The 22683-nt window shown below is 46.7% G+C and overlaps 1 protein-coding gene across 1 annotated transcript in view; it reads left to right on the top strand.

The window, feature by feature from the left end:
• SNX29 (sorting nexin 29) overlaps positions 1-22683 on the top strand; it is a 568687-nt gene that overhangs the window by 236402 nt on the left and 309602 nt on the right. Inside the window, exon 14 of the mRNA XM_066274829.1 lies at positions 1787-1869. Coding sequence (XP_066130926.1) covers positions 1787-1869 — 83 coding nt within the window. The remainder of the gene's footprint in view (positions 1-1786; positions 1870-22683) is intronic.

The following is a 22683-nucleotide window of genomic DNA, read 5'->3' as shown; positions in this document are numbered from 1 at the left end:
TGGGTTTTCAGCTGTTGTTTTTTTTAGAGTGCACATGAGAAAAAGAGAAACAGACAGACAGGAAGAGAGAGAGAAGCATCAACTCATAGTTGAGGCACCTTAGTAGTTCATTGATTGCTTTCTCATATGTGCCTTGACCATGGGGCTACCGCAGAGCAAGTGACCCCTTACTCAAGCCAGCGACCTTGGGCTTCAAGCCAGCCATCATGGGGTCATGTCTATGATCCCACACTCAAGCTGGTGACCCCATGTTCAAGTCAGATGAGCCTGCACTTAAGCTGGTGACCTTGGGGTTTTGAACCTGGGTCCTCAATGTCCCAGGCTGATGCTCTATCCACTGTACCACCACCTGGTCAGGCTATAGCTCTTTTCATTTGAGGAAATATTCTGGCATGTTCAAAGACAGTCAGGTTTAAGAGCTTTGGGGGAAGGAGCAGAAACTGAAATGTGGAAGAGGCACTTCTCTGGGGGGTAGCTGGTAAGAAAACAAGTCCAAATATTTTAATTAATTAATTAATTAATTAAGCGAGAGGCAGGAGGCAGAGAGATAGACTCTCATGTGTCTGACTGGGATCCACTTGGGAAAGCCCCCTAATTGGCAATGCTCTACCCATTTGGGGCCGCTGCTTCATTGCTTGGCAACCAAGCTGTTTTGGTGCTTGAGGCGAGGCCATGGAGACATTTTCAGCACCCAGGGCCAGCTTGCTTGAACCATTCGAGCCATGGCTGTGGGAGAAGAAGAGATAGAGAGAGAGAAGGGGGAGGAGGAGGGGTAGAGAAGCAGATGTTCACTTCTCCTATATGCTCTGACTGGGAATCAAACTTGGTACATCCACATTCCAGGCCAATGCTCTACCACTAAGCGAACTGGCCAGGGCCAAATCAAAATATTAGAGGAGACAGAGAAAAACTCTTCTGGGCCTTAGGGGCCAAGAGATGTGGGTTTGGATTTTGGCAGTGTGACTTGTGATCATGGTTGGAGAACTAATCCATGTCCTGATTCCTCTCCTCTAAAATGGGGAGAATATTATAATGTTATTGTGCCTGCTACATCATAATCATTTAATGAACATTTTTCCACTGAATAAAGAATGAATAAATGAGTGACTGCATGCTTGATGCATTGAGGTCACATATGTAAAGTCTGAACTATGTCATAAATAATCAACAAATGGTAGTTTTCTTCCCCTGATCTTCGTGAATTCAGTAGCACGGGGTCTTGTTGTAGCCGTTTAGATAAGACTGTCACTGGACAGTCTTATGTGGAGGAGGATGTGGCCTTAGTCAGCTGTTTCTCCTCTTTCTGCCTCATCTCTAAAATTGATGTTGAGATAATGCCTTGCAAAGATTAAATTAGATACTAAAGACTTCACATGATGCCTGGCAGGCAGTGAATATCCAGTACATTTAGCGATTAATAACATTTTTGAGTATTCCCCAGGTTGAAGACACAGTACTTCTGTAAATGGAGAGTATATCATAGAGTGCCTGACACAGACTAGGCACCTTACAGACTGGTAAAGGCAAATAACCTGAGCACATGTCAGCATCCTGTTGTTTTGGGTACTGGAACCAGTTAGCTTATTTCTATCATGAAAGAATAGTTCTTGAAGGCATTCTTCAAATGTGCCTTTGCTAATGTCTTTTCAAGTGATGACCTCAAACACAAAGAATGCATTATTATTTGTAAGATGAATATTGTTCATTTTTCAGACCCACCCCCCCGCCTTTGGTCTAAATTACCAATTATTAAAAATATATTTTTTTAACATTCTTATACCTGCAGGGAAAATGAGGTGCTCAAAGTCCAGCTGAAGAAATATGTAGGAGCTGTCCAGATGCTGAAAAGAGAAGGTCAAACAGCTGAAGGTGAGGGGTAGGGGCCAAGCTTGGGTGGGGAGGGGACCAAGCCTGTGCATCCTTATAGCCCCTGTGCCTGACACATAGTGAATACTCACCATATGGCGAGTGCATATGCAGATAAATTGGAAAAGTAGGATTCTGGAAAATTCATTAGATGGAAAACCCTGCTGTGTATTGCTACGTTAATATTGCAAGACTTACTTGCTGGGTTATTAGCAATAGTCATATCAATTTGTATACTTAGGGAATTTTATGTCTAGAGTCTTGAGACAACACTTGCAAGGTAGTGAACCTCGCAGCATGATTAAGTCCCATTAGGCCAGAGGTGAAAATGACAGAATGCCAAAGTGGTGGAGAGCCCGAGCTCCAGATGCCGGCTGACCAGGTGCTAGCCCTAGCTCTGGTGAAGTTTTTTAATCTCTCTGTACCTGCGTTTCTCCTCTGTAAAGTTGGTTCATTGACAGCTCCTGCGTCCTGAGGCAATCCATACAGACAGCATAATGCCTACTATACAATCAGTACTGAGTAAATTTGAGCTATTTACTAATATTATTAATCAGACATACAAGTAGATAGAAAAATGATCACTTGACACGACGTCAGAAAACGAGGTGGTGCTATATGCTTCCTTTCTCTGCAGTTTGGCTACAGTTTAACTGTCCTGAATCGACGGAAATGTTTCTCAGGTCAGCCTGAAGAAAGGATATTTAACTTGGGCTGAAGTGTCCTGCAGCCAACTGACCGTTTCAGAAGTGAGCTCTCAAGTGAGCATTTTAACAAAGGGGCGGATGCTCCATGCTCACAGGTGTTGAGAGTCAGCCAGACCTGGATTTGAATTCAGGCTCACCCACTGTAACTTGACCTCTCGGGGTTATCTTGCCATACATGAGGGAAAACAGCACATCAGTAGCATGAGGTCATTGTGAGGATTTACCGAAACAACGCAGGGTTTCCTGTATGGCCTCTGGTGTGTGAAATCTGGATAGGGCTTGAGCAGTATTATCACAAAGACTTGAATTTTCTTTGCAGCTTTTCTATTTCTTATGGTCTCAGTTTTATCAGGTTCAAGATATTGATGATTTTTACAAAGTAACATTCCTCACTTTATTCATGATTCATCTGTATCCATTACCAGTCTGGGGGTTGTCATTGCAGAATTAATCATTAATCATGGTTTCCTCTCTGGGCTCATCATTCTTTTTGTACAGATATTACAGTTTATGGCCCCAAATTCATTTCATTATGTGGAATTATGTATATGTTGGTCTTCTAACTTTTCTCTCCTCATATTTGTTCCCCCAGCTCCTGGCTTTTTTAGTCATTCACTCCATTCCTTACCTGGACTGTAGTGGGCAGAGGGCCCTTTACCTTTTCCAAGCAAGTTCAGGTCTATTCTCATTTGACTCAGTAACTCTGTGATGAGTAGGTCTTTTCCCTCTATTTTAAAAAGTTGGTTATTGGAGGCTCAAGAGAGCTTACGGGGCTCATACTCGTACCTGTGGTGGAAGTGAACTCGGGTCATTTTCCTCCAAATCCCTGGTTCTTTGCATTATAAATTTCTTAAGCTTAGTGTGCAGAGGAGTTACCTGGGGAACCTGTTCAATAGGCCTCCCTGGGAGGAGAAGAAAATTCCTTTCCTAGGACTTCCTGCAGCGGATCTAGGATGGGGCTCTAGATTAGCATATCTAGATATGTGACCCCTAATACACGTGACCTGTGGAACACCAGAACCTTTTGGGAAGTCTGCACTCTACCTATACAGAACTTTGATTGTGTCCATTAAGAAAATTAAGCCTAGTGACACTACTTAGCATAATTATACACGTCTCTGTGCACTGTATTGTGTGCTTACCCCCCCACCCTGAGTCAAGTCTTTCATCCATCACCATTTATACCCTTATACCCTCCTCCACTCCCCCCCACCCCAGTAACCACCATACTGTTGTCTGTGGGCGTGAGTTTTTGTTTTTGTTTGTTGTTGTTGTTCTTTTTTGCTCTATCCCTTCACCTACCTCCTAATAAATTCAATTAAAAAATATTAAACCTAGGAAAAAAAGGAACACTACCAGGCTTGCATTTGTGTTAAAAACTTCAACCCTATAAAATACATTTCTGGGCTGTGGTGGCGCAGTGGATAAAGCATTGGGAACGCTGAGAGTGCTGGTTCGAAACCTCAGGCACTTATGGGAGTTGATGCTTCCTGCTCCTCCTGCTTCCTCTCTCTCTCTCTTCACTGAAATGAGTAAATAAAATGAAAAATAATGCATTTCTGAGCAGGAGTATTTCTGAGTGACTCCCTCCAAATGGGTACATGGAACCTACAATATACTGAATGGCTTCTCATGTTAGCTGAAGTTCCTTTTCCTGAGCCTGAGCCTGAATGCTCTGTGCCAAAGCTGGGCAGGGGCCTTTTCAGGACAAAGTTGAGGCGGCCCTGAATGGACTGGGGCAGAGAAGAGGAAGCACATTCTGCTACCTTGTGTAGCAGTAGTTCCTTACTACTCTGTTTCTTACTGTGTAGTTTAAGACCGTCTGCCTTATCTGAGCCATCCTTCAGTGGAAGGTTTTTTTTTTATTCTATTTATTTATTTATTTATTTATTTATTTATTACAGAGACAGAGAGAGAGTCAGAGAGAGGGATAGACAGGGACAGACAGAAAGGAATGGAGAGATGAGAAGCATCAATCATTAGTTTTTCATTGTGCATTGCAACACCTTAGTTGTTCATTAATTGCCTTCTCATATGTGCCTTGACCACGGGCCTTCAGCAGACTGAGTAACCCCTTGCTCGAGCCAGTGACCTTGGGCTCAAGCCGGTGAGCTTTTGCTCAAACCAGATGAGTCCGTGCTCAAGCTGGCGACCTCGGGGTCTCGAACCTGGGTCCTTCCACATCCCAGTCCAACGCTCTATCCACTGCGCCTCCGCCTGGTCAGGCCAGTGGAAGGTTTTTATAAAAGCCCCTGATTGTGGTGATGCACCAATGTCCTGTTGGTGTCCATTGGAGTCCTGCACTTCATTCTCTTCTTATTTCACAACTATAGTGAGTGCCAGCTACGTCCTGGGCGCCATGATGCAGCCTCATTAAAAGGCACTCTTTCAAAAATTGTACTCAGGCCTAGTTTTCAAGTGAGGTCATATATCACTCAGAGATTGAGACTTTGCTCCCCATCTGCACTGACCCCGGTTGTTCAAAACCATTGAGTATGGGCCCTGACCAGGTGGTAGTGACTTGGGGTGTCCCGGCCAGGCTGGGGTGGTGTGGGTGTCTGGGGAGTTGGAGGAGCAGGGGCAGGGAGGGGATGGAGAAGGAGGGAGTCCTTTTCTGATCTGAAATTTCCTTGGCTCCTAATGGTAAGGGGATGAACACAGAAATAGGTGCTGGCTTCCAAAATTTTAGTGGGAATCAGAATGCATTTTTCCTACTATAAACCTTGTAGTGTGAGGATATAAAGCTTTATTGTTTTTCTCTTTCAGCCACAAATTATTTGTGAAACTATGAGCTCATCTGTAGGGGGAAGAGTAAAAAGTCATTTAAATTTAAGTCACAAGCCTTTAGGGTCGAATAGGTCACTGAGAGCTCTATTGAGGTCCTCACCTTCATTACTGCACTGTTGTTGTGAAAAAATGGTCCAGGATAAAAACAAAACAAAAAAGAAAACAAAATGGACATCTAGAGTAGATTGTTGACAGCCTTTAATTTTACAGATATCAAAGTTCAAATTTCTACCCTTTCCCTTTTTCAAAAGAGGGATATAGTCCCTCTAAGAAAACCCTGATCTAGTCAGCTCTATGTGGAGTGGGTGGCCTCGTCCAGTAATTGAAAGAGTTTGTGCCCCTGATGTGGTTCAGAAGTGAGGTTTGGTTATTGACCACTCAAGCGCTCCTGTTCCTTCTAATGCCAGGAGATTTCCCAAAAGCTTATGCTTCCATGTGCATTTTGGATCTTTCTCGTCCTGGAGCTATGTTGTGCTGTCCCTCCAGTCCGAGCTGTGACAGAAGGCCCATTGTGTCCAGGAGGAACTGGCTTGGCAGTTACACTTCTGTTGTAACTCTTACTGGACCTCTGATCTATTCTTTTGTTAAAGAACTTGGACATCCTTTCTCCCCCCAAGGGAGCCAGTGTAGGGCAGTGCACTTAAAGGGGCAAGCATCTCAGGCTTGTTGCGAAAGTTGGAAACAAGATATGTGGTAAGTTGGTCTCTTGCTTGGAGAAGCCTTCTGACAGCTCGGTGAGAGGCCTGGCATGTAGGCGAGCCCCCTAGTCTGAGATACCTGACGGGCTGTATTAACAAGACTGGCCCATTCTCTTAGGAATGGACTCATGTTAGCAAAGCACACAGAGAATGATGCACAATCAGAAGAGTAATTTATTTCTTGTTAATGAGAAACAAAGCCACTGGGTAGACCAGAAGGTCCCATCTGATGTTCGAGCACATCATCCCTCTCGGCTGGCAGCCTGGGGGCTGGAGACTCGCCTGGTGGCTGCTTATTGAGTCAGAGAAGGGGAACTAGTTGGGTAGTTCACATGTTCAGTGTCCATTATTTGGAGAGGGAACGGCCTCCAGGCCTGGACAAGCCCTCACTTGGAGGGCCACTGTCACCTTCTGGCTCTTCACATGGCCCTTTTTTTATTTTTTAGCTTGTGGTTCACCCGAGTTCTGAGGAGTGCTGGTTCTGTTGGATGTTGCCTGATGTTGAGAGAGAGAGAGTGCAGCTCTTACATGTGACTCATATATTTTATGCTTACCTCAAAACAAGTGGTCAGCAAATAACTTTGTTCTAAATTAGAGATTGTAGTTAATTATGGCTCTTCTCCCTACCCCTCTTCCCTAAGTTCTCTATAAGACATAGGTTCAGGGATCAGATACATAGTGAGCAAAATAACATTTTTAGTACTGACAGTTGATTGGAACTTCAGCTTGACCAGTAGCCAGAGTCACACTTCCTAAGAATACACTGCCACCCAGGTAGGTCCAGGGGGCCCCCTTATGAGGGATTGTTGGGTCTGCAGACTTATTCTCACCCAGAGGGGACCAAGTAGGAAACAAGTCCATGGGGGTGTTTCACTTTGTAATACACAACTCCAGCCAGTTGAGAATCTCACCAGTCAGGTAGGAGGTGGAAAGTGAGGCTGAAGGCGTTACTGTGGTGGAAGCCTCCTTGCAGAAACATGGCCCCAGGACGGAGGCCCTTTGCTAAGAGCTGTGGTGACTGCAGCTATGAGATACATGGGGGGGGGGGGGCAAGGATATGTGTCCTCCCCTACGGCAGCAGGGTGGGGCAGGAGTGTGATTTAGTGAGAGGATACTTCCTCCATTGCATCTGATCCTCTGGAGAAAGCCAACAGAAAAAAGGCTTGTCTCACCTGCAGCTGCGTGACAGTCTCCAAGAGTGTCGCTTCGTCCTAGTTCCTGCACATGCTCCTGTGAAAACGGTGCTCATGGCCAAAACATTAGGAAACACCATGCATCCCCACGTTCTTCTTGCCAGTCATGATGGTCATTAAAGGATGGATGACTTCCGTGATAAAAACACTGAAGACTGCCTTGGGCAACCGACTTAGAGTTCATGTGACCTTTTTGTGACTCTGTTTCTTCCTCTGTGAAATGGGAATTGTAACAGTACCTTTCTCATAGGGTTGGGGAAGATGAGAGATTAATGCATGGAAAGCACTTAGAAAATGTACATAATAATCACTTACTGAAATTATTGTTACTGCTATTTTACTATTTTACTTTAATCTCTCACAGTCCTTTAAATCATCATAAAATTGGCCCTGGCCGGTTGGCTCAGCGGTAGAGCGTCGGCCTGGTGTGCGGGGGACCCGGGTTCGATTCCCGGCCAGGGCACACAGGAGAAGCGCCCATTTGCTTCTCCACCCCCCACCCCCTCCTTCCTCTCTGTCTCTCTCTTCCCCTCCCGCAGCCAAGGCTCCATTGGAGCAAAGATGGCCTGGGCGCTGGGGTGGCTCCTTGGCCTCTGCCCCAGGCGCTAGAGTGGCTCTGGTCGCGGCAGAGTGACGCCCCGGAGGGGCAGAGCATTGCCCCCTGGTGGGCAGAGCATCGCCCCCTGGTGGGCGTGCCGGGTGGATCCCGGTCGGGCGCATGCGGGAGTCTGTCTGACTGTCTCTCCCCGTTTCCAGCTTCAGAATAAAAAAAAAAATGTTAAATCATCATAAAATTATGATTAAAATAGCACATACTTCATGGGTCGTTGTCTTTGGGATTAAATATCCAGTGATGTAATTTAGGTAACAGACATGCTTGGTTTAGAGCCGGGGAGCTAGAAAAGGCTGTGGCAGACAGAAGAACGGCCCCTGGACTCTGTCAACGTACCACCTTACATGGCAAAAGGGACTTTTCAGACGTCATTGAGTTAACTTGGTTTATCCAGGGGACACCAGTGTAATCACAGAGGCCCTTAAAAGAGTCAGATGGGGGTCAGAGAGGGAGAAGATGCGACAACAAAAGCAGAAGTTGGAGTGATGAGGTTTGAAGATGGAGGAGGGGCCACACCGGGGAATGTGAGCATCCTCTAAAGATGGAAAGGACGAGGATACGGGTCCTCCCGGGGGGCCTCTGGAAGGAGTGCAGCCCTGCTGACCACTTAATTTCAACCCAGTGGGACTCCCTAGGACTGCTGACTTCCCTACTGTAAGATAGTAAATTTATGGTGTTTTAAGCCACTAGATTTGTGGCAGTTTGTTATAGCAGCAGTAGGAAGTTACTATTGAATTAAACTGAAATGTTAACTTGACTATTTAACGGACTTGAGGATCATCTTCATAATCATCTTATGGAGCTTGTGGTGAGTGGTTGGCCAAAAGGTTGGGTTTTTTGGTCAGAGGTCCCCTGGTGGACAAACGTGGGACCTCAGAAGAGAGTATGGCCTTTGATTTGCAACCACATGTGGGACAGTAAAGCCCCTTGTCCTTCTCCCACACCCCTGCGTAGTATGCTCGTCTGGTCAGGCAAGGGAGGTCCTTCCCCCAGGCCACACCGCTCTCACCCTGGGTTTGCTGGCGCTGGTCCTGGTGGGTGACTCCTGTCGCCAGCCTTCTCTGGACATTGGAGTCAGAGCCTACAGAGCTGTATGACTGTGGCCCCATTGTCCAGTGGACCCTTGACATTACTTTTTGGGTGTGGTCATTGGTTTCATATGCAGTTTGGGGAGGCCGCTTTTTCTGTGTGTCCTGTGGGAGGACATTTTTATGAAGGTCTTTTCTGCTAACCAGCGTCTTGCTAAGTGGGGGCTTCTCCTGAGCTCTCCGGAAGAGCATTTGCCTGGGAATTGGAGTTTGCTTTCTGTATTAAGGGAGAATTCTCCTTCCAGGGCCAGCTGAATTTGGCAAGGGACATGGGTTTGCCCTTGTCACATGACTTGGGTTGACTCTTTCAGCTGCCTGTGTATAGTGGACATCTGTGTCCTCCGTATTGTCAGGTCCCACTGGCTCCAGTTTTCATATGACCAGTGTCCTCACCCAGTGTCAGTCCTACGACAAAGGTGGAGCTGCACCCTTTGTTCTGCATTTAACCTAGCTGGCTGGCTCTCTCTGGGTCTCAGGGCTCTAGCAGGCCATTAAGAAGAGTTCTTCTTTCTGTTGGGCCCGAAGGCTGGGACCACTGTAGTTATCTCCACATGGAGCCTGGGGCAGAGGCCCTCACACGGAGAAGCTCAGCTGAGAGAGGCAGAGAGGCACCAAGTTCGGATCAGGTCCTTTGAGCCCTTGAATTCAGCTGTGCCTGATGTGATAGCCAACTCCAAACTTCTTGTTAATGAGAGCAATAACTGCACCAACCCCTTCTCCTATTTTCCAGCTTGTTAACTCTTTACTGGAGACGGTGCCTATCTTGTCCCTGCGGAAGGGGTTATTTCTCAGGAGTCTGTCTTTCCAGATGTGCAGTGTCTGTTGCTCTGTCACAGGCTCTTCCTTTCAGCCTCCCTCCTATTAAGTACCCTCCCCTGTCATCATCTGTCCTGGCCACCATAGTCCTGGTCCGTGGTGATGGATTTTAAGGCTGCAAGCTCTTGTTGGCATCTCCATAATTAATCTGTGGTAGGCTCAGGGACAGAAGAAGAAGAAATGGCCGGTTGCTAGTGGTGATCAGAGTAATCAGGAGATTTACTGGGAGGAACTTGGCAGATGAGCGAGGCTTGGGAACAGAATTTAAAAAGTTTACTCTAAGAAACAAAGAAGTAAAAACCAGGAAGTCGTAAACCTCTCACCGGTGCTGTGTCTCTGCCTGCCTGCGCATGCGTGCTGACCCCTGTTCCACGCTGTGTGCACTCCCTGCTCTCACAGAGGGGCTCGGTTTCCCTGGGCTCCCGAAAATAGGGCGTGGTGGTTATGAAGCTTGATTCTCTGGAGATGGTTGTCACGGGTGAGAGGATTCCTTGGGCTTCATTGTGTCAGCCTCAATCGTGTAGTCTCTGGGCTCTCTCCTCTTGGGCGGCCTCATGTTCTTGCCCCCAGTGTGCACAGAGGCAAAGACATCTTTGTGTGAGGCAGGCTTCTGGAGTCCTAAGGAAAGCTAGCTGAGGACTGTGTGTGTGTTTTGATGTCTGCTTCTAGTGGACTGAACACAGAACCTCACAGAAAGATAAATCAGGTCCCATCACTCTGCTGTTTAAAAACTGGTTCAGACTCTTTGGAGATGGCCTCAGGGCTTGGTGTGGTCTGCGCCTGCCCCATGTTCTAAGCCTGTCTCCTACCATTCTCCACCTTGCTCTCTCCACCCCAGCCATAACCCTACCTCAGGGCCTTTGCAAGTACTGTCCCTCTGCTGGACTGCCCCTCTCTCAATCTCTACGTGGCTGAGTCTGCCTTGTCAGGCAGGACTCTGTTCAGATGTCACCTCCTCTGACCCTCCTGTCTCACCCTGTGCCCTCTTCTCCATTCTTAATTCCATTCCTCCCTCTGTCATCATCAGAGCACTTCCAGCCTCTCAGTGGTCTACTCCCTTTCTCTTTTACTGTCTGTGTCCCACCCTGTACTCTGCAGTCTACAAGAGCAGGGACCATGCCAGTTTTTCCCCTGCTGTGTTCACAGTGCCCCGTGCAGTCCCTGACCCCATCGTATGGACTCTATACGTATTCATAACATGGATGAATGGAAATATAAGAGTCTCTGTCGCAGATCCAGGCCTCATGGCATTGGGTGAAGGAAGATCCAGGGCAGCTCTGGAGGGCCCAGCAGTGCCGCCCTGTGGCGTGCTGTACCCCACATAACTGCTGCGGTGCCCCCAGCAGGGCTCTTCCATCATGTGTCTGCTCGTTGTGACTCTAGTTAGCACCTAACTTCGATTCCTCATCGTTTCTTCATTCAGAGCTCTTTTGATTACAAGAGTCAAAGATCTAATTTACTCCGGCTTAACTAAAACAAAACAAAACAAAACAAAACAAAAGTCTAGCGGTTTCCATCTCCAGGGATGGCTTGATCCAGCAGCTCAGACAATATCAGGAGTACATCCCCCCTCCCCCAGTCTCTCAGCTCGCTCTCTCAGCATTGGCCATGTGTGCTAGTAAATGTTTAACACCCAGCCCTCTGGGCAGAAAGCAGCACTTGCTGATTTCCATGGTGTAAATGCTCCCACTGTGGCTGATTTCAAGCTGCCATCACTGTGTCACTGAGTGCAGAGCTGGGGAGAGATGCACACACAGGGCTCCTGGGAGCCTATGGGCCCCACTCCGGCACCTCCCTGCGTGTCGCCTCCGTTCTCCGTTCTCCAGCAGGTGTTCTCATGCTGGCAAGAGGCTGCCAGCAGCTCTGGGTTTAAGCTTCTCAGCAGCGCAGCAGAAGAGATAGTGTCTCTTCCCCACTAGTTTCCTTATGACCCATTCTCCCATCTCTCCCCACTTAGAGCTGTGGTTCTTGGTCTTGGCTCCAGTGCTTGGCCACTTGGAACCACTGCCTTGGGAGGCTATCACTTTGAATTAACTGAAGTTCAGATCAGCCAGGATGTTACCAATGTGCCAGCATTCTCTGATTCTTGGCCAGTGCTAGACATCTCGTGTCAATCAAGGTTACTTTTTATTTTGATTTTTTCCCCTTAAATTCAGATTTGGCTTCAGCGTGCCTCTGCAAATTAAGAAAACCGGGGGGGTGGGGGAGAGGCATGCAGTGGAAGTTGCTCACTGTTATTGTATAGGCTAGTGCGGTGCTTTTACTGCCCCCCCATCTGTGTGGGTGTTAACCTTATCTCTTCCACCTCCCCCAGAATCACGGCCCTCTCCACCTGTCCGGCACCGGCTCCCACTGCATGCTCATCACAGAGCCCCACTGCAGTCACACTTGTCTCCGTGCCTCCCTCCCTCCCCCCCACCCCCCAGACCAGCTCCTGATCCTCTCCCCGCTCAGCTGATTTCCTCTTCTGGAGACGCGTTCTCCTTATCCTGGGCCAGCCCAGGCATGGCATTTATTGTGAGAGCCAGCTCTTCTCCTGTCCCCTAAAGAGATCTGGTCACTCTGACCTTTCAGTTTCCCAAACGCCTATTGCACTTATTGTGAGCAGTGACCAGGGGCTGGCGTTTGACCACTCGCTCTCACGAGTGAATCTGCAGTCCCGTCTTGTTTTTGTAGTCTGACCACACAAGGAGGGGGCTCTGGGACTTAAAACTTGTTTTCGTGTGTGTGAACCAAGTACACAGCAGATGTTTAACAAAAACTTGTTGCCAGACTCTGTCCAAGTACTCTTAGGTGTGGTTTCAGAGTAATGGACTAGTTGATACTAGATGGGAACAGCATTCTGTAAGAAGGAAAAAAGTTTGGGAAGTGATGTTTCATACTGCTTAAGAGGAAGAGAATAATAATTATTGGTACTCTTCCTTCTTCCAGAAGTGACCACACCACTCTGCTCAGGACCCGTTGGTGAGGACCAGTCACACGGCTCCACGTAGATGCGAAGGGGTCTGGGAAGTGTTGTCTCTGGCTGGGCAGCTGCTGCCAGCAAGAATGGCAACAGAATGGCAGGGGCGCAGGGGTTCGTGCGCTTGCACTGGGCACTCACTCTGACGCATGTGGTTCCGTCTTCTAACCACTTGTGTGGCTCCCTAGAAAGGAACCTCATACCCAGTAAGCTCACTGTTGGGCTTGTGCTGGGCACTCACTCTGACACATGTGGTTCCATCTTCTAACCACTTGTGTGGCTCCCTAGAAAGGAACCTCGTACCCAGTAAGCTCACTGTTGGGCTTGTGCTCTTAGAGTCCCACAATGAATGCCCAGTAGCTTGTAAGGGTCTGCATTCGAAAGAGTGTCTAAGAATGGGGCAAAGAGCTGTCTGTCAAAAATAACTGATTTTCTTGTCAATAATTAATTGGGATGAAGAGACCATATGGCACTTTCCCTTTTTTGGAGGGTGTTTCTGGTTTCCAGTGAAACCAGATACATACCCTAGTACATATACATATACAGTACTTACCTACCTACATACGTACATGTATTGATATATATGTATACACACATATCTACATCCTACATACATGTGTAAATGTATATATGTATACATACACATATATCTATTATCTATCTATCTATCTATCTTGATTGACTGACTTTAAGGATTTGGCTCATGCTATTATGGAAGCTGGGAACTCCGAAATCTGCAGAGTAGGCTGCGGATTGGAGACCCAGGGAAGAGTTGATGTTGCAGGTCAGGTCTGAAGGCAGTGTGGAGGCAGAATTCCTTCTGGGGACCTCAGCTTTTCTCTTAAGGCCTTCAACTGATTGAATGAGGCCCACCTATATTATGGAGGGTAATTTGCTTTACTTCAAGTCGATTGGTTTAAATGCTAGTCATATCTAAAAAATACCTTCCTAGTGACATTTAGACTACTGCTTGACCAAATATTAGGGCACTATGGCCCAGCCATATTGACACATGACATTAAATAATACAGTCATTTGTCTAGAAAGAGGTCAGACCGAAATTACCACCCAGTCTACATAGGGCCTCAGAGCTGGTGAGTGACAGCTTCCCAAGAATTGCCGGCCTGGGTGGGCGGCTCGGCTGGTTAGCATTTGCCCCTTCACTCTATGTTGAGGAAAATCCACTCCGTTCCCCTCTTCTCTCTGGGTTACTGAAATCTAATTCTGTATCATCGCCGTGGGTAGTGGGGTTGGGCCAGAGTTTGAGGGACTCAGACCCGGGCATCAGGCTTGGGGAAGCACTCTCAGGGAGAGTGGTGAGTGTAGGCAAGGCCCGCAGTTGGGGTTTTTCCTTCCTCCATGAAGGCCTCTCGTTCCCCAGTAAAAGAGGGGAGGGTCATGAAGGCAGGAGGCAGGCGCTGGCTTTCCAGTGGGGGGACGGGGGTGGGGGTGGGGGGATTGGGGGCTGGGTTGAATCACAGCTCTGCATTTAGCTCCAAATTCTTGGAATAAGTTTTTATCTCAGAGCTTTAATATTTTCGTTTGAGGAGTAGAGATGATAATGTTGACTTTGTAGAATTATTTGAAGTTTCAATGGGATGACACGTGTAATATACCAGGCAATTATTGATGTTCCTTTGGATTAGAGATACATTTTGAAGGGTGTCCAGGCTGTGGAAGGTCAAGGCACATGAACAAAAACACCTGTACATTAATTTCTGGAAGTGGGTGAATAATTATGGTGATAATTATAGAGGCTACCTCTCTGAAAGCTTTGCAGTCCATTATCCTGCTAAAACAGTATTTATGTGATTAGCTACTTTCCTGACCTTTAAATAAATATCTGACCAGGTAGCCTCTGTACCTGGCTCTTACTAATTGTTCAGTACTGGCAGCGCCAGGAAAACACTCCAGGGACAATAGCCCATTCTCTGATTTTTTTTTTAAAATTAGAATTTACGGGAAAAGTCCAGGGTTCCATGTACTCAATAACCCCAATGTGCTCATCACCCAGATTTAACAGACAAGTTTCCTTATTTATTTAAGAATAATGAAAAATATTAAAAGTTTAAGTGCAGTTGAGGGTGTCCTTACTGATTGCACCCACAGACATTTTCAGCTTAACCCTGATTGGCCCAGCTTGGGTGGCATGACTCACGTTAGCCAATCCTGGGACGGAAGAGGACGGGGTGTTAGAACTCTGACGGGCCCAGTCACGCTCACACGGCTTATTCCTGGAAGGGGGTGCGGGCAGCCGTACCCAAACACACTGGATCGAGAATGGGAGAGGGGCATGCTCTCAGAAACGGGATGGGTTCTGATATGAAAAGAGAGGATGTTGGTAGCAAAGACAGGGGACCATGCAACTAGATTCACATGGAGTGACATGGGAAACAGCGGTAGCTCCAGAATTTCTCTACAGGAGAGGTTTGGTGGTTTGGTTAGTGGTTCGGAAGCCTTGTGTTGAGACTGTTTCTGCATAGATGAACTTTGTTTCTATTTAATTTGAATGTTTATTTGGGCAAGTGTATCAGGTGGACTAAGCTTGGCTGCATAAAAAACAAAACAGAAAAACAACTCAAACAACAGAAACAAGGTTTTCCTCTCATCTAACACAAGCCCAGAAGTAAGTAGTTTAGTCCAGGGCTGGGGTAATGGTTTCATGATTGTTGAGAACTCAGGCTGCCTTTTCTTTCCTGCTCTACTGTCCTTAGTACATGGCTTTTCATCTTCATGATTTCCTCCTGGTACCCAGATAGTGAGTGGCCCCTGTGCCATTCATCACATCTGTATTTCAGGGAGGTGGGAGCGGGAAGTGGGGGAGGGCAGAGAGTGCATTTCACTGACAGTCTATAAGGATTTAAAGCTTTAAGGATAAGCTTTCTTTTGAGGAGCTTTTCAGCCCCTTCTCCCCATCCTTTCCTCTAAATGACTTCTACTTAGAGCTCCTGGGCCTCTCTAACTGCAAGGAAGGCTGGGAAATGCAGTTGCTTAATGGGCGCATAAGGAATTGGCTGTTGGCTAGGCGGGCAGCAGTCACTGCCCGGGTGGCTTTGGGGAGGGTGAGACTGATGGAAATTTTGTGGGAGGGATGAGGTGGGTGCTGAAGTGCCACCAAGCCACCCCTTAGTGCCATCACCCCTGGGAACAGCTTCATCCCAGGGCCTGGGTCCTAGTTCGGAGAGGATCTAGAAGTGACCATCTCTCCCTGGAGACCTCCGTGAGGCATAATGTTTATTCGCACAAACTGATTTTATCCCCTGCGGGATGCTTTCTGCTCCTCAGTCATTGCACAGGCAGTTGTCTGGAAACACCAAGTATCAATTCATGAGTTCTGCTCAGTTCCTTTTTATTGTTTGGTGGGAAACAAAGGCCCAGGAAAGAACAGGAGCACTTGGGGGGCTTCCGCTCTCCCCATGGAGGCCTCGGCCAGACATGTATTTGTCATTGTCATCGTTTCTTTTCAGAGCTGTCTCGGTATTGTGCTGATGGTTCTGCAGTCTGTCAATCAGCGTCACGTTTGGTGTTCAGCTTCTCTCCTTCCTGGAAGCTGACAGGTGGCCTGTTTTGTTAAATGCCATTTGGTTCTGAAAACTTCTCTAAGTTTCTAATTATAGCTTTCATAAAGCAACGGGTCATTGTGCTTTGCTTGAGTGGGTAATGATGCCTTGTGTATCGACTGAGAGCAACTTATCTAAATTTTTTTCTTGGACCAGAGAGAAAAATTGACATCCTATGAAGAGATAAAACCCATTTCTTGGCCTGGGGTTAGTTCCCTGGTTTATGGCCTCAATTTCATTCTTTGCCTTCTCAACCCTCCCTGTAGAATGCTTCTCCCCCCTGTCTTCTGTCACTCTGTCTGCAGTCTCTTGCCTGCTCTACGCCCCATCTCAGTCAGACATCACTGCCCTAGGAAGCTCTCTGTGATGTCCTCATCATCATTTCCCCTAGTTGTCACTTCCAGAGCTATTGTATTGCTGCCTGTTGTGTCTATAAAACGTTTATTTCTTCCCTTAGGGACATATTCGATAAACATTTACCCGATGTAAGCTCCGTGAGAGTAGGGACTGACTTGGTTTTGCTGTTGTGCACCTAGCTTCTAACCCGGATGCCTGACACCTGGTAGGTGATCAGTAGCTGTTTGATATATGAATGAGTGAATGAATGAATGAATTTGTGAAGTACTTCATAATAATAATTGATAATATGGATTAAGCACCACGTCCTAGGCCTTGTGTTAACTCCTTTTAATAGGTGACTTTCCTGTGAGGTCAGTGTGGTTATCAAACCCACTTTGCAGGTGGAGAAGAAACTGAAGCTTAGAGAGGTCAGCGAGAGTATGTAGTGGGGCCAACTATCTGGGTGCAGGTCCCTGCCATCCGCTGTGTCAGATCGCTGGACCCTGGGTGCCCTGAGATAGGAGTGAATGACATACAGTCCCTATCCCGTGGAGCTCACAGACCGGGTGGCAGGCCAGGGCCAGTAGACTGGGCTGCTGGAAGCCAGTGAGCAGAACAGGTGAGGGTGTGGATTGGAGCCATGTGATCTGCTACTGTGCACCTGACCTGAGCTACTGGGCGGCATTCTAGGTACGAGCTATCCCTCAAACTTCTCACTTTGTCAGGCTCCCCGATACCTTTCCATTTCTCTCCGACTCTTCCCTCATTGTCTCAGGTGGGGACCCGGTCTGGCCAAAAGCACAGTCTCCTTCCCCCAGGTGGAGCCAGTTAGGCTGAGCTCAGCTCTACCTTTAATTACTCTCGCCTTCGCTTGCATCTAGTTTGTCTCATGAGAGTGCCTTTGGCGGAGGGCAGGGGTCCCATGCTGGGCAGCCAGGAGTGGCGCTGCGCGGCGTTGGGGTCTTGCCGCTGTGGTCTCGGCTTCCTTCTAAGTAAAAGGGAGGGTCCCAAATGGACAGTAACAAACATACGCCTGTCGGCCAAAAGCGGTCTGTTGAGCTCATAGCTTGCCTTCAAGTGGTTTTTCAGCAACTTACGGTTTGTTTACTTTCCTTGTTAAAAGATGAAACCACATTCATTCTAGAGAATTAAAAAAAGATAGCAGAAAAGGAGAAAATAAAAATCACTTTCACGCCCTCAAGCATTATTAAACTTTAGCAATATATTCTCCCAGCCGGTATAGCACTTTGCTCCGTGAGAACAGAACAGCCTGCCTCAAGGGCTGAGAGACCTCTTTCCCTTACTTGACACATGGACTTCATGGGATAAGAAGAAAGCTGATAAAATAACAAAATGTTGGTTAGGATTTTCGTAAGAAAACCAGGCAGTAGTACCGTATGAGTGTAAATTATGTCAAATGCCTGTCACAACACGTGTGCCAGGAGGAGGGGTGGGGTTCAGTGGGCGTGCGAGTGGCCATGTTGTCTTGCCTCCTTCCTGACCTGTCTTCCAGAGAAGCGCGGGGCAGCGTTCACGAGGGCGGCCCGCACTGGGAATGTTAGAGCAGGAAGGTAGACTGTGGGTTCGGTCTAGAGAGTCCTGGCTCTGCCTTTTGCCCTAAGTGTGACCTTGGGCAGGTTGTCTGGTCTCCCCCCCCCCCCCCCGTATGTTTCATTTTGGGTAGTTTCTGTTGCTGAGTCTTCAGGTTCACTAATCTGCAGTCTGCCTGTGCCCCTCTTATGTAGCCGCATCGAGCTGCAGGGGATGTTGGGAAGCATACAGCTGGATATCTAAGTGCTCAGCCCAAACCTGGTGTTTTTCTTGTTAAGGAAGAAAAATGGCTGCTGGGGGACACGAGCTGTTTCTGCCACACTTCTGAATTAGCAGCTACTCCGCTCTTGACGAACAAGTGGGTGCTGGCTTTGCCGGCGATGGCAGTAATGGGATCAGCTTCAGTGGAGAAACGGGCGAAGTAAAATGTGAATGACGGTGTCTGCCCAACACTTTGAAATTCTCCCCTTTTTGGGCAAAACAGTTGTCCTTCTCTTAGTTTTTAAGAAGTAAGGTAGACAGTTCCTTTGCATCTCATGCTTCATCTACCCTGTGAATCTAGGGTGCCCTCCTGGCATGAGTGATTGGTTTGACCGTGGACATATGTCCTGTTTGGTCAGCTACTGGTCAGGCTGAGAGAATTTGATTAAACTAGGATTCAGACCTAAGTCTAAATCTTGGCTTAGTGCTCAACAGTCACATCATTTTGGGATGATATACACTCAGCCACTGGGTCTGTGACATGTGGACAGTTACTGACTATCTCAGGTTTCTAGGCTTAAGTTTTCAACTACTCTCTCCATGTCATTTGGTCTCCCACTGGGAGAGAAGAATAACGTTTTTCCTAGTTTCTCATGAATTACTCTTTATATCATGTTTGGATAATTTCTAACTGTAAAGATCTTTGTATGACAGTTAGAATCCATACAGTTAAATATGAATTATACAAGGTTCCTTGTATTATTTGCAATGGTAAAAAAATGGTTAAATATATTAGAGAGAATTGATTTTAGAGAAAGCAATCACTAGATAGCTTATATTTTATACATTTTCTGTTATTGAATATTTTATTGGAACTTAAAAGTAGTCATATATACTCTTTATAACAAGACAAGCAATACAGAGATATACAAAGGAGTTAATACTCTGCCCACAATACTACGCACTTTAGACAACCAGAGTTAATTGATGCATGTAAACTTATACAAATCTGTACTCTACAAACATATGTTTACTTGCTTGTTCTACCTGTTTCTGCCCCTGCCCCAAATGGGATTACAGTTTCTATTGGGTTGGCAGACAATGGCTCATGGGCATGCCATCTGGTTTTCAAATAAAGTTTTATTGGGACACAGCTGCAGCCATTTATGTCTTGTCTATATGTGCTTTCTTGATACAATGGAAGAGTTGAGTTCTAGTTCAACAGAGAGCATGTAGCCTGAAAAACTGAAAATATGTACCATCTGGCCTTTTAAGAAAACCTGCTGACCCCTGATCTACTTTCCCTTTCTCATGACCACTTAGCGTCATGAGTCTTTCTCTAGATCAGCACATATGGATTGAAATACTTTATTTTAGTATCAGCATATTAGAGTCCTTGTGGCTGTGCTATAATTTTAAAAATCATTCTCCTGTATATGGCATGTAGGTTGTTTTTAGGTTTTTGCCAATATAAACGGTATTGCAGTCAGCCCCGTGGACATGTGACCTTGTATCCTAGGAGCTTCATCTTGGTGGGAAAAGTTTAAAGAAGCATCGTTGCTGAGTGAAAGCATGGGTCTGTGCCCATTAATTGTCTTTTGGTTTCAAACCAATATGTCATCAAATGTCCTCTCTGATGTGACATATTTTCTTATGCAATGGACATCTTTATAAAAGTGTTTTTCAGTCCTTTTTGACTGTGGCTCACGATAGGAAACATGCTTTTAAGCACATACATTCATGTATATATGTAATTGAGACAGAGTCTTCCTGGAACAATATCTAACTTTTACTACATGTAAAACATTCTCATGTTATATCCTGTTCCATTTTAACCAACATCACTTGTGACTTGCTGAAGTGTTTTTGCCACCTTATTAAAGGGCTACAACCTGTAGTGTGAAAAAACATCATGTTATACAAAGGGTATTCTTCTGGAATCTTTTGTACTCTAGTTAAGAAATTTGATATTATGTCTGCTGGTCAAGGCCTTCTTCCCTTATTTAAAGTCTAAACACGATTTCTCTTATTGGAAAACCATACATATTTTAATAATAATGTCTTATAGTTGCAAGGTGGGGCAGTTTCTTTTGGCATTGGGAGTTGTCCTCTGACCGTCATGTCTTCCTGGAGAGGGTGCATTTGGGGGTTTTGCCACCACAGACACACCTGTTAGCCAAGCCCTCTCACAGGTGTGTCCTCTCAAGTCTAGCCTGACTGTTTGTGCATCCATCCTGACCACCCCCTGACCCCGGCATTGACACACATACCCACCCACCCTCATCTCCCTCATCCCCTGCCTGGCCTTAACTCCCACCGTGTCCCTTGCTAAGTGCTCTGTGTGCTTTGGCTTGGACCAGCCATGAGAAATGTCATTCTACTATTTCCTCAGGATGGTGAAGCCTGCAGCCTTATTTTAGAAACTTTTTCCCTTTGGAAAACAACAGAAACCAAGTGAGGCCAACGAAAAGTATGTTTATCTCACAGAACTAAGAAGCATAGCGTGCAGGTATGGCTGGATCCAGGTGTGTAAACAGTTTACCAGGAAGTTAACCTCTCTCCCTCTTGGTTCTGCTTCCAGTGTAGGTTTGCTTTATTTTTCAGACAGGTCTTCTTTGCCAGAGGGAGGGGCTAGTGAGAGGGGAGCTGGAGACACAGGAGGGGTCAGATCAGGGAGCGCTCCATGTGACTTGCTGAGAGGCTTGGAGTTTAGCCACAGGCGTGGGGGCACCTGGTGAAAACTTGAAGTGGGAAGTGACCTGAGCCAATTTGCACGTTCCCCCCCTCACACTAAGGTCTTCTCCACTGTTGTGTTGTTACTCTGCGTGTCAGAAACTTGATTCTGCCTTTAGCAGGATGGTTACTTTTTGATACCTAAAATATTTTTCTTTCTTTTTTTTTTTAAATGTCTGGCATTGTTTGAATTTAATGATTCATATTACGAATTATTCATGAAAATGATCTTTTAAGCTTCTTATAATAGCTGAAATTATCCTTCATTAGATACTGACAGTTCCTGTGATGGGTGTAATTATAAAAAACAAAACTTTGGCTAGCTATATTCTGCAGTGTTAAAATTACGCAAACGAGCGAGGGTAAGAATAGAAGCTGAGTAGGATGGTCAGATCTTACGGAAGAAGAAGGTGGGGCGGCATTGAAAATTTTCCAAAAATGAATAAATATGTGCTGTATACATTAAGTACGTTTTTATTACAGTCTGCCTGGATGCTCAGCCTCTCCTCATTGGCAAGGCAGAGGATTAATTTTAGCGCCCTGAATTGTTTGTAGCTCCTGCCCATATATGAATCTCATGAAGGGGTTTCCCCCCCTCTCCTCCTTTATTCCACTCAGCATTTTCTGCAAGGCACGCCGTAGTGATTTCTCACAGTTCTGGAAAGCGGCAAGCTCGTCATGAACACAGAGAGCTGAGTGGGGAGGGGAGCGATTGGAGGGCGAGGGCAGCGGGCGGCGGTCCCCCAGGCGCTGCTGTCTGTGGAATGGAGCCTCGGAAATCAGGACCTCATCCTGTTCGTACCCGAAGGCTGGCCGTGTGGGATATCCATGGCTCATAGGGGCCAGACCCTGTTTTAAAACCAAGGTGCCGGGGGTTCCACATGGCCTAGCCCTGCCTGCCTCTGCATGGCCGCTGTTAGTAATGCACCATTTCTGCCTTTACTCTGGTGGTCCCAACCTCTCTTGGGACTGGGAAACTCCCTGAGAGAGGGAGGGGTTGGTTAACAGGGCACCACCACGAACTGTACAATGTCAGTGCAACCTGCAGGCAAGGCCAGTGGAGGGACCTCTCCCATCTCTCTTTGAACTGGACTATGCGGCAATCTGTTTGGTAAAGAGGGCGATAAAAAAACAAAAATGGCTAATGTTTATGTAGTGCTCATTAACTGTGCCAGGCACTATTTGAAGCTCTGTCCACTTACTCTCCTTTAATCCTCATATCAGTCTTATAGAGTAGGTGCTCCTATGATCTGCAAATGAGGAAACATTAACTGAGAGCTTAAGTCGCTTGCCCAAGATCACACAGCAAATCAGGGAGGTGAGACAGTGCTGGCACATTTCCGTTGACCAGGGGCGGTGGTGCTGGGAGAATCCCCTGATCTGCCCACCCCGAAGGCTCTCAGACGAGCTTGAGCTTATCCACATAGATGTCTCTCCTATAGTCTGTTACCTCTTTGACTCAGGCTCTTTCCCAGCTGGGTTTCTCCTGGGGACCTGCTGTGCCTCCTACTGCTATGCCCACATTTAGTGTGGCCGCCACTCCCTGTAGACTGTGTCACTGTAGCATGG

This window comes from Saccopteryx bilineata, chromosome 4 (assembly GCF_036850765.1).
Source record: "Saccopteryx bilineata isolate mSacBil1 chromosome 4, mSacBil1_pri_phased_curated, whole genome shotgun sequence".
Lineage (NCBI taxonomy): Eukaryota > Metazoa > Chordata > Mammalia > Chiroptera > Emballonuridae > Saccopteryx > Saccopteryx bilineata.
Note: the sequence above shows the minus strand (reverse complement) of the source record. Positions and strands in the feature narration are given on the sequence as shown.